At 50.5% G+C, this 12,398-nt stretch overlaps 2 protein-coding genes across 11 annotated transcripts in view; one reads left to right on the top strand and one right to left on the bottom strand.

The window, feature by feature from the left end:
- Positions 1–12,398, bottom strand: part of RALGPS1 (Ral GEF with PH domain and SH3 binding motif 1) — a 300,052-nt gene that overhangs the window by 103,324 nt on the left and 184,330 nt on the right. The window lies entirely within an intron of this gene.
- ANGPTL2 (angiopoietin like 2) overlaps positions 1–12,398 on the top strand; it is a 35,789-nt gene that overhangs the window by 2,630 nt on the left and 20,761 nt on the right. The window contains exon 2 of one of the 2 annotated variants that reach the window (XM_012509084.2): positions 11,439–12,304. In XM_012509084.2, the coding sequence (XP_012364538.2) occupies positions 11,488–12,304 (817 nt within the window). In that variant the 5' untranslated portion in view covers positions 11,439–11,487. Of the gene's footprint in view, positions 1–11,429; positions 12,305–12,398 lie in introns of those variants that run through there. The other variant, XM_030817842.1, reaches the window with a different exon arrangement.

The following is a 12,398-nucleotide window of genomic DNA, read 5'->3' as shown; positions in this document are numbered from 1 at the left end:
ATAGTGGATAAGAAAATGCAGCTACCTTAGTGCTGTGGGAAGCTCACAAAATCAGGAGGATCCATAGTCAGGTCTGCCCTGGAGTAACAGAGGAAGAGGCAAGGAATGGCCATCACCAAGTCTGGCACTATGGTGGCCATGTCTGGTGGATCTTACACCAGACAACACTGACACATCTTAGCCAGGGAGAGGAGCTTCTGTCCTGTGGCCCCCTGAGGTTCCAGTGGGCTCCCTGCGCGCTTGGAAGCATTTTGAAAAGGCGATGTCAAGTATTTGCTTCTCTAGCACAAGGCCTCTGGGGCTACTGAAGCCACAGGTTTCCCTCCTCCAGCCTGGAACCATGGTGGCTCACTGTCTTCTCTGGGCAGCTCAGGATGAGCAGAGGCTCTGACTTACTTCATGAGCTTGGCAAAAAAATGGGACTACTTACTACTAATGAGGCAGTCTGGGTGGAACAGACAAAAATGTTTAATGCACATGGTCCAGCAGGGGACTACATCTTATTGCTGAAGCTCACGGGCAGAGCAAATAAGCTGTTCCTCCATCTGGCCCTCCATCCCCCGGTGATTTAGGAAGTACCCACTGGGCTAAGTAAGGCATATACATTATGTCATTTCATCCTCACCACAACCCCCAGAAGGTAGGTTCTAGTTTTAGCATCCCATTTTACAGATGGGAAAACTCAGGCTCAAGAGGTTAACTTGCCCAAAGTCACAGTTATGTGATTATGTGGGACTGGAACCCAGCTCTGTCTAGCTCCAAAGCCCCTGACTTCCTCTCACTTCAGTGCCTTGTTTAGATGCCTCAACTTCTCTTATCCTGTCACTGGGTCCCTGCCCAGTGTCGTCAGTAGCCACATCTGCTTTGGTTGCTGTCCTATCAAATGCTGCACCAACCCCTCTGAAAATCACGGACTTACTCGACTTTAGCGCATTCCTTGCTCTTCATGGAAGCCTACTTCTGAAGCAAAATAAGCATGACTGTTACTCTTAGAGATGAGCCTCAGCACAGTTATGAGGGTACCTGTTATGTGGTAATATGGTTAGTGACAAGAGGAACTGAGCTTTGAAACCAGGTTGGCTGACTTGTTCCATGTGCCTGGGTGCTCTGAGATACTGTCTCACCACATCAGCACCAGGAAACTCTGTCCCCAGCTCAGTGGGGGCAGAGCCTCAGGGAAACACTGGTCCATGTGACTGAGATAATACTGATGTGCTTTCTACATCCCTACTTGGAGGCTCCTTTAGGACTGAAGAATCAGAGCTCAGGTCCTCATCACCCACAGTGGGTCACACACGAGCAATTTCTGAGAAAACATCAGGGAGATGGCAATGGGTAGCTACAACAGAACAAACAGACAGCAGCCCTGCCAAAGCAGGTACATTCAGCAACTGGCCTCTCTGAATCACAGCCCATTTAATCTGGAATGGTCTCAACTGACAGCAGGCAGATGGGGGAGGGGCTCTGCTTCACAGAGCCCACAGCCCAGCAGGACTGGGCAGACGGTAAATAATCACACAAACACACAACTGTGTGAAAGCTGTAAAGAGGTGGCACAAAGAGCTAAGAGGGTCCTCAAGGTGGGTGGTGCTGTCCCCGTCTTACGGAAGTGGAAACTGGGGGTCAGGGTGCAGCACCTCTCCCACGGTCTCTCCATTCATGGGCCAAAAAGCAAAGATTGAAACCCAGACCTGTGCTGGTTCCACCCCAGCCTGCTGCCATCCTGGACAACCACACTGTTGAAATCTCAAGAAAGAATCAATTCATTGAATAGCGTTTCTTTTTTGTGAATTTATATAAAACACCCCAAATAGAAGAGTTATTCAGCCACAGGCAGCTTGGAGTTTGTGGTGATACATAGGTCACGTCAGAAGCCTCATTCTGGGGTTAGTTTCTATGACAAAACTGTGTTCTTTCACATGGACTGTAAGCCATATGACTGAGTTCATAACAGTGTTGGGGGTTACAACGTTACGATGCCCTGTTACATGTACACATCAATCGTGAGCCACATTTTGGTCCCAGGAATGTTAAAATGTTGGGTGTGGCAGGAGAATCGCTTGAACCCGGGAGGCGGAGGTTGCAGTGAGCCGAGATCGCGCCACTGCACTCCAGTCTGGTGATAGAGCAAGACTCCATCTCAAAAATAAAAAATAAAATGCTGGGTATGGGGAGCCAGGCCTCTCACAGCTGAGCTATTGTGTCAGTCCATTCTCTGCTGAAATCAGCCTGTCTGGGGCCAGCAGCCCCAGAGCCTCAGCAACCCCCTGCTGCCTAGTCGTCCAGACAGGCAGTACCAAGACCACCAAGGAAAAGCCCAGAATGGACTCTGTTCTTATCTTAAAGAGATGCCTGAGGACCTGCCCAGCTCCAAGAATCCTTAAAGTCCTGCCTGAGGTAGTCCCACTCCAACCTCCATGAGAGAAAGGCTGTGTCTGTCTCAGTTACTGCCGAATCTCTAATACCCACTCAGGGCCAGGCAGGAAAGATATCTGTGGAATGAATGAATCAATGAAGCAAGCCTCAGACCCAGGCTCTCAAGCAAGCAAGCTTCTCTACCCCAGGGTGCCACGCCATTCCTCTCTCTGTTGTCCAGCCAAGGGCTTTTCTGAGGCTAGGTCAGGTGCCCCACAGCCCCCCAAGTTTCCCTACCTGGGCATGGATCTCTTTGCATTGCAAATGCCTAGTCTCTGTCTCACCTACTACCGTTGACCCCTTGAGGGTAAGAACCTCACCCACCTTGTTCCTGTTCTACCTCCAGCCCCTGGCACAGTGGCTGGAAGAGGAGAACTTATTGGGAAATACGTTATATGAATGAAGTTCTTGAATTCCTATTTAGTAACCTAGGTGCCATCCTGGATACTCAGTATTCAGAGGAGGAATCTGCCCTGGCCCTGCTCTTTAAAGAAGCTGTAGTGAGGAGGGAGATAACCAGATGACTGCAATCTGAGTCTTGGGTGTTGGGTTGGAAGCAGCCACAGCTGCACTTGTGAGCTGAAGGAGGGAGGGAGGACCTCACTGAACGGATGGCTTCATGGTGAGGTCAACTTAGGAAGACAGGCAGGCATCAGCCAGGACAGTGGGGGAAGGTACTGGAGGCAGGAAGCACAGCACATGCAAAGGCAGGGAGGCATGACAACACAAGGTCTGTTTTTAAGCAGGACGCTGACATGATCAGATGTGGGTGTCAGACAGACAGCCCTGGAGTTGCATGCAGTGTAGGCTCCAGGGGAGAGAGCACCCAAAGGCAGGGAGGCCAATTAGGATTGTGGGGGTAAGAAACCTGGCCCTGGGGTAGACAAATCTGTTTCTGGGCCCAGCTCCACCACTTGGTAGCACCATGCCCCTGGGCAAGTGGCTTCATCCCTTACCCTTTGTTTGCTCATCTGTGAAATGGGGATAGTCACAGCCCCTGCCTCAAAGAGCTACCGGGATCAGTGAGGCAGACACAAAAATTGGTTGTCCCAGTGTCTGAGGAACAAGTCCATCCAAACAGCCAAGGTGGCCCTGATGCCAACTTCTCAGCCTGGCCCAGAAAAGCAGCTCCAGGCAAGGCCTGGACTTCCCAAGAAAGCCACCCTGGGGCAGTGCTGTCCACCCAGCCCTTGACTTCTCCCTCTTGTCTAGGGCTTTCCCAGTTGTAGGGTTCCAGAGCACACTAGGCGCTGCCGGAAATGCAGCAGCCAACTCAGAAGCTGGACTCTGAAATGGCTTCTGCAGACTCTTCCCCGCCTCTGCTCTGTTGGCCGAGGCTCCTGGCACAGAGGGCTCAGTGCACAGACTTTGGGGGAATCTCAAAATGGTTCCCAAATAATGCACTGTGAAAAAGTAACAGCAGTGTCCTTGTCCCCCTGGCAAAGGCAACCAGCTCCCCCACTCCCTAACCACATCCCCCTCTACCCTATGATCTCACGGTGTGACCATAACCCACCTCCTCCATGAACTCTTCTGGAGCCAGCAACTCACCAATGGCAGTAGCACAACAGCCCAAAGCATCAGGCAGATTCGAACCCCCAATGCTACTCCTTCAGGAAAATCTTTCTTATCCTGCTTCTCTGACTCATGGCTCCCATCACCCATGACCAGGTAGTAGCAATGCACAATGGCTAGCTGGATTGGAAGTCTAAATGGGTGGGTGATGGAGGGCTGGCTGGATGGATAAATGGTTCATTCAATGGTCTTATGAGAGCTGAACTAGAAGCGTTTGGGAATTGGCTCCAGACTCCCCGGGTGCCTTCTGGTGGGGAATGATTCATAGCATCCTCAGCTGGGAGGGGAGGGCAGTTGGAGATCTGGATATGCCCTCCCTGGCCTCCGGGCTGATGGTGAATCATCCAGGACAAACGATGCACAGTCCTTTCACCAGGTTCTCCAAGGTGAGGGTGTCACTGCTCATCCCAGATGCCCATTTTGGGGTCTTACCACTTGCATGATCAAGCAGCTCTTTCCAACATCCAACAAAACACACCCTTGTGCTAACCTGAAAGCTATTTCTACTTATTCAGTCAACAGTGAGTAACATGCAAGCTGCATCTCAGCCATTAAACAAACAAGCACCTTTTATTCATACTGGTTGAAGAGACAATCTTGATGCCAGTCAGGGTTTGGACCTAGCAGTTGACAGCTAAATCCCAGTTGTGATATTTACTTCCAAGTGACCTTGAACAAGCGACCTAACCTTTCTAGACTTGGGTTTCCTCTACTGCCAAATGCAGATATAATACCTTTCTCTTAGGTAATGGGACCATATAGTTTGTTGCTCAGTCAGGACAATATTGAGAGTGAAAAGTGGGTGCTATTAATAATTACATAAGACCGTGACCAGCCTGGCCAGTATGGTGAAACCCCGTCTCTACCAAAAATACAAAAATCAGCCAGGTGTGGTGACAGGCACCTGTAATCCTAGCCGCTCAGGAGGTTGAGGCAGGAGAACTGCTTGAAACTGGGAGGCAGAGGTTGCAGTGAGCTGAGATGGTGCCATTGCACTCCAGCCTGGGTGACAAGGACAAAACTCCATCTCAAAATAATAATAATTACATAAGACAACAGACCTTGACTGGGGCCAACCAAGATGTATGGTCCCCTACTCATAGAGCTATTAAGAGCCAATGAGATAGAGTACAGCTGGGCACCCAAGCTCACAACAAACGACGGCCATTATTAGCAATACTACTGGTCACATGATCAGCTGGGCCTTTTCCCTTCATCTAGATCCTTCCCACATCTTGGATTACCAATTGGTTTGGATACTTCCCTACTAGTACACCATACATTTCAACAGCTTTGGTAGGAACACCTGCTAGCTAATGTTGATGTTTTCATCTGTCTTCTGTCCTGATGATAGTTTCACAAACTTGATTCATGCTCAGGTCCACCAGACTCACTCAAACACAGCTCAGGCTTCTAGCTTCCCAGAACCCCAATGTCAGGGGCCAGCTGGCATTTCCAGATTCCCCGACTGCCTTGGCAGAGGCTCGCTTCTCAGGCCTCCTGCAGTGCTGGGATGCCTCTTCTGGCGTGGACCCATAATTGGCCTTCATTTGTGATCACAGACCAATGGGCAGTGCTGACCAGAGGACGAATGGACGGGTGGTTCTATAAGTCCTCCAGGCAGGCCTACAACCTGGACTGATGATGAAACAACTCCTGAGATCCGGATTTAATTTGGAGGCTTCCCTGGGATCTGCAGGCCTAAGGACGGCAAGAGCACTCCTGTCGTCCTCCTGCCTAGAGGGTCAGAGAACAATCTCTTTTGGGCTTCCAGTCACTTTGGCATTTTGGTTTCTCTTTATTCACAGTATGGTATCTTTGGGGGTTATTTTTGGGGTGTATTAGTGGCTCTACTACTTAGTAATTTGTGATTTGGGCAAATGACTCGCCATCCTCAAATCTCAATAGTTTCCTCAACTGCAAATAGGGATAAATGTCAGCTTTGCTGTTAGCCTTAAAAGCATCTTTGTGGGCATTAGAAAACTGCTGCAATATAAATATAAAAAACATAAAGACTATGAATGTGAGTTGTGTCCCCCAGAGTTGTATAGTGCACAAGTGGGGCCACCATACATGGCGGCCCTCAACAGGCTGCCTTCCAAGGGCTGTTGGAAGGATTAAGTGAGATAATGTATATAAAGTGCTTGAGCCATAGTGACAATTAGTTGTTATTATTCTTTTTATTACTGGAACTTTTCTCATTTCTAACCTTTGGGGTGAACTCAAAAGAGGATCCTAGGCTGGCAGCTTCTGCTACAGGGCAGAACATACAGCTCCATCTTATAAAAATGACAGCTCTGCCCACAAAGCGGCCTCTTGCTTGGGCTGTAGCACCACAGTGGTGAGAGGGATGCGGACACATGATGTGTGGCCCCACCACATCAGGCCAAGCGGGGACATTCAGAAGCAGCCCACCGGAGACTGGGTGGGACCCAAGCCCTGGAGAGGCTGCCTCCCAGTGTACAAAGGCTGTCACGTGGCACAGTCACACCAGCCTCACTTGTGGGGAGGGAAAACCCGTGCGTGATGGAAACTCCTCACAATACAATGTGGAAAAGCAATTTTAAGAATCGTTTTTATTTTAATTCTGAAGCCAAGGAAAACAGTTGGATTTGCTTTTCTTTGTTGGACGCAGGAAAAAAATGAGGAGCATCACTTTGATTGGAGTTGAGGTCTTCTGCAGTCCTAAGATGGCTGGAATGCCGGGATGGGGGCGGGGAGTGTTATTTCTCTTGAGATACAATTAGTTGAATAAATATCAAGAGAGCAAAAGTAAACAAACTTATTACTGCCCATTAAGAGCCGCCAAACTGGCAAAAAACTGCTGGGGGGAGGAGAGGAATTGGGGTTGGAGTCTTGGACTCCAAGGAAAATAAATGACTCTGAGGCTCAAAGAGAAGCCCAAGGAGCATGGCCCTTGGTCAGGCTGACCCAAGTCCTAGACTCAGTCAGCTTTGGCTATCTGCTGTGTGTTCCTGGGCAAATCACTGAGCCTGTCTGGGTTGCAATGTCTCTGTTGATAAAACAGGGGTGAATAACAACCCACCGGATTACCTGGGACAATGTATGTCAGGCGCCCAGCACAGTGCCCTGTTCCTTCCCTTCCTTCCTGTAACCCAATCAGTTCCGAGTCACCCCACTAAGCCTAGGCCCCACAGAGGTATAACAGTAGGACTCAGAATCAATATAGTTTCAAGAGGTCCCACTGCTAGCAACATGACCTCAAAGTCAGCTACTCCCACACCTTTTTGAGCTTCAGTTTCCTCAGCCTAGAAATGGGCATAACACTAGTAAGTCACTCTGAGTGTTGGAATGATTAAATGAGAGAACGTTGATATGAAGGGCCTGGAAGCCCTAAAGCCCTGTGCAAGCATTAGTCGAGGAGATGGTGTGAGTGCTTGGCACGCTGCCTGGCCCACGCCCAGCATCCTCACTGTTGTTGTTTGTTTCAGCTTTGTTCTTGCTATCGTATTGCTAACACATTATTCCAATCTCCCGTTTCTGATGTGCTTCCACGCTGCTCACCCAGTGTGCAAGGTGGGTTGGATCACCCCATTTCACAGAAAAGACTCAGCCTTTGAGGTCTCAAGTGCAACGGCAAGAACTCTGCCGGGGAGCCATGAGAGCCCATGTTTGGGAGAGGATAGAACTCAACGATAAACAGTGCAGCCCTCTCAAATCTGGAGGTACAGGAAGGCTTGGAAACCAACCTTGTCTTGCAGCCAGGTTCCCTCCTGGGCCTCTGGCAGTTTCTTGGCCACCATGGAGCCCTGAGCCCACATAGGCACAGAGAGGTGTTTGTCACCCACTGCCTCAGGTGAGCAGCCTGAAGAAGGCGGTGGCCCAGCAGGCCTGCCCTAGCCCAGGGTCGGGGGCGGCTCCTCCCCATTGTTCTGGGGTGGGTGTGGCCACTAGCACAGGGGCAGCCAAAGCACCGCTGGAAACCAGGCAAACACTTCCAAACTCAGTTGGGTTTCCATTGACGTCACTGCAGCCCCACCTCCTAGCAGAGCCCAAACCAGAGGCTCCCGCACACCTTTCTCTGCCTGGCCTCAGAGAGGCCTGAGCAGGCCATAGGAATCATGCATGCTTGGGCTTTGTCATTTAAGTGGAAAACAGCTCAGCAAGGCCCCAGGGACCACAGGGTCTCTTTTGTAACCGCTCAATGGCTGGTACAAGGTGGAGCCCAGACCCAGGGTCCTCACTGGAGAAACCCCCAAAAGGGTTCAGGGAGGACAAAATCTTTAGGTCCTGTGTCATGCTTGTTATTTTAGCATCGATTAATGTGAAATCAGAAAAGTAGTGATGCTAATACCCTTTTACTAGTAAAAACCAGATTAAATATATGCCTGTGTCGTTTTTAAGAGTTAGCAGATTCAAATCCAACAGCCCAGGGTCGAGCCCTGGTTCTGCCACCTTCTAGCTTTCTGATTTGGGGCAAGTCACTCAGCCTCACTGAATCTCAGTTTCCTCATCTGTAAAATGTAAACAGCAACAGTATCCACCTTAAAAGGAGATTATGAGAATATGGGAAAGTGGAAAACACTTGCAAAATGTTTAGTCCAGGGTCAGGTATATAGTGGACCTTGGTCAATGGATGTTATTAATAAATACATACACAGGCCCTCCTCTGCGCAGCTCTGACCTCCTCAGGTAGTCACTTGTCCATGGGATCCCTGCCCCAATCTATCCCTCTTTCCAGCACTCCCAGCTGCTCAGCAGCTGTTGGCAGGTGTGTCTCGTCATTCCAACAACAAATATTTATTGAGCTCCTATGTATTTCAGGCCACGCGGTAGGCACTGCACATGGAGTGGTGACTAACACAAACACCCCCCTACCCTCATGCAGCTTGCATTCAAGGGAATGGGGAGGAGACAGCGTGTATCTTATGGTGATAAGGACACTGGAAAGGGAAGGTGGTGAGGTCACAATCTTAAATCAGCAGGGAGGGTCTAACTGAGAAGGTGATATTTCAGCAAAAACTGAAAGAGGTGAGGGAACAAACAATGAAGAAGGAAGGGGGCAGGGACCAGCAAGTATAACGGTCCTGAGTCCTAAGTGTGCTTAGAGCACTTGAGGGACAACCAAAAGGCCAACCAGGTGGTTGGAGGAGATGATCGAAGGGGAGAGGGGTCAGAGACGAGACCAGGGAGGAAGTGGGGGCCAAATCATAGAGTGTCTTGGAGACCCACTAGCTTTTCCTCCAAGATGGTAAGCCACTGGGGGGTTTTGAATAGAAGAGTGACCCCGTTTGACTTTTTAAAAAGGACCACTCTGGCTGCCAAGTTGAGGACAGAAGGTAGGATGGGCAAGGCTGGGGCAGGGAGGCTAGTTAGGAAATTACTGCAATAGTCCAGGTAAATGGCACAGGTGGGTTGCACCAGGGTGGTGGCAGGGAGGTGGGGAGACACAGGACTCTGAGAATATTTCTTGCATCGAAATTTGGCGGTGAATTAGATCTGGGGTATGAAAGAAAGAAAGGCATCTAGGATGACTTCAAGGCTTTTGGTCTGAGCAACTAGAGTGGACATTTACGAACACAGGAAAAACTGGGATGAACAGGTTGGGTTGGAGATATGGGGAAAAACGAGTTCATTTCTGGACGAGTTGAGATACCTAGCAGATAGTCAAGTGGAAATGTCCGTAAAGCAGCTGTATGTATGAGTCTAGAGTCCTGGGGAGAGTTCCAGAAATAAATGCGGATGTAATCAGTACTTGAGGGTGATCACCAACGTGACCTCTGGATGAGATCACTAAGGTAAAGAAAATTCTGAGGACTGAGTTTTGGGTCCCCCTCAACAGTAAGAGAAAGGATAGGAATATGAGGATTAACCAGCACAGGCTCTGAGGAGGAACAGCCGGCAAGACAGGAGGCAGGGTGGCGTTCTGGAAAGGAAGGTCAAGAAGGGAGCCCAACTGTATCCCACAGTGTGAGAGGGAAAATATTAATGAGGATCAAGAACCAGCCCTTCCATCTGGCAAACAGACAGGGGATCCTGTCTAGAGCAACCTAAAATGAAGGGGAGGGGGCAAAGCCTGATGAGGGTGGGCTCAAGAGAGACCAGGAAGAGAGGAACTTTCTGGAAATGGTGAGTGCAGGCAACTCTTTGGAGGCGTTGCTAAAAAGGGGAGCAGTGAAATGCAACAAGAGCTGCAGAGGGGATGTGAGGTCAAGAGAGGGTTTTAAGTTGACAGAAAAAACCGTATGATTATAGGAAAATCATCATGATGTTGGGGAGATGGTGAGGACTGCTGGAGCAAGGCCCTCAAGTGGGCAAGAGAAGGGATCTAGCACATGTCCTCCCCTCCCTCTTGGCCCATTTAACTCCTACTCATTCCTCAAGGGTCAGTGTAAAGGGCACTTTCTCAGGGAAGCATTCCTGACCCTCCGATTAGGTCAATTCCCTGTAATACCCCTTTACAGCATGTGATAGTTGTGCTTTCCGGCATTTGGGAATGGCATAATGACGTGAAAGCCCCATGAGGGCAGGGGCTGGCTCCATCCTGTTGGTAGCTGTATCCCTAGCCGCTAGCATGCTGTCCAGCACATCACAGGTGTTCAATGAACATCTGGTGAAGGGATGAATGGTCCAAGAATAGAAGTGAAGCAAATCTGGAGACACATTCTGTGTTCTGCTCCCTTCTAACTTAATCACGTTGCAGTGGTCAGGACTGTGCTGTCACTGGCTATTGCAAATATTTGGATTCAGAAGGGCTCGGTTGTTTGTTCCTGTTTTGGCTCTGTAGCTTAGCTAACACAGTGACCAGAGCCACGTAACTGGACACATCCTTCCACTGACGCTGTCCACTAAAACTGAATGTATTCCATAACATGTCTAACGATTCATTCCTTTATCAAATATTTGCCCAAAGTGCAATATCCTGGGAATACAAGGTTGAATCAGACACAGGACGTGCCCTCATGGAGTTAGAATCCAAGAGAGAAGATCAAACAGAACTGCTATTCAGCACAGCGGTGATAGGTATTACAAGGGGAAAGTTCAGGGGGTGTGAAAGTATAGAATAGGGAGACTCAACAGTCTGAGGAGCCAAAGGTAGCAGAGGAGGGAGACCAGAAAAACCCTCCCTCTGCCTCTGCTCCCCAGCTTGAAGCTGCCTGGATATGGCTCTCAGGCTCTAGGCCAGGAGTTCAGCAAGGGGGCTGCAGGCATTGGAGCTGGCTCTGGGAGTAGCAGGGCTATGGCCTCCTGCCTTCAGATGCCCTGAGACCCTCCCTCTTCCCTTCTACCTCTGCTGGGGCCTGCCTGTCTCCTCTTGCTTCCAGAATGGCTGCCTGTTCTCTGACTCCAAGAGAATGTAACCCAGCATCCTGAAGCTGAGTTTTTGGAAAGCTCTGCCTGCTTGGCGAGAAGGCTGGGATCACTGAAAGCACAGGGCACTGACAGTGGTGGGACCGTCACTGATTCTCCCCTCTGTTTACTTTCAGGCTTTCATAGATTCTATTCACAAAGAATAACCACCATTTTGCAAGGACCATGAGGCCACTGTGCGTGACATGCTGGTGGCTCGGAGTGCTGGCTGCCATGGGAGCTGCTGCAGGCCAGGAGGATGGTTTTGAGGGCACTGAGGAGGGCTCGCCAAGAGAGTTCATTTACCTCAACAGGTACAAGCGGGCGGGCGAGTCCCAGGACAAGTGCACCTACACCTTCATTGTGCCCCAGCAGCGGGTCACAGGTGCCATCTGCGTCAACTCCAAGGAGCCTGAGGTGCTTCTGGAGAACCGAGTGCATAAGCAGGAGCTAGAGCTGCTCAACAATGAGCTGCTCAAGCAGAAGCGGCAGATCGAGACACTGCAGCAGCTGGTGGAGGTGGACGGCGGCATTGTGAGCGAGGTGAAGCTGCTGCGCAAGGAGAGCCGCAACATGAACTCACGGGTCACGCAGCTCTACATGCAGCTCCTGCACGAGATCATCCGCAAGCGGGACAACGCGTTGGAGCTCTCCCAGCTGGAGAACAGGATCCTGAACCAGACAGCCGACATGCTGCAGCTGGCCAGCAAGTACAAGGACCTGGAGCACAAGTACCAGCACCTGGCCACACTGGCCCACAACCAATCGGAGATCATTGCGCAGCTTGAGGAGCACTGCCAGAGGGTGCCCGCGGCCAGGCCCGTCCCCCAGCCACCCCCTGCTGCCCCGCCCCGGGTCTACCAGCCACCCACCTACAACCGCATCATCAACCAGATCTCTACCAACGAGATCCAGAGTGATCAGAACCTGAAGGTGCTGCCACCCCCTCTGCCCACTATGCCCACTCTCACCAGCCTCCCATCTTCCACAGACAAGCCGTCGGGTAAGTCCTTCTGGGATCGTGTTCCATGTGGGTCTCAGAGCCAGGCACCAGGCTTCCCTTGGCTGTGTCCACAAATGGGGGAAAAGCCACGGCC

The sequence above is a fragment of the Nomascus leucogenys genome, chromosome 8, assembly GCF_006542625.1.
Source record: "Nomascus leucogenys isolate Asia chromosome 8, Asia_NLE_v1, whole genome shotgun sequence".
Lineage (NCBI taxonomy): Eukaryota > Metazoa > Chordata > Mammalia > Primates > Hylobatidae > Nomascus > Nomascus leucogenys.
The sequence above is the reverse complement of the archived record's forward strand: the minus strand, read 5'-3'. Positions and strand labels throughout refer to the sequence as shown.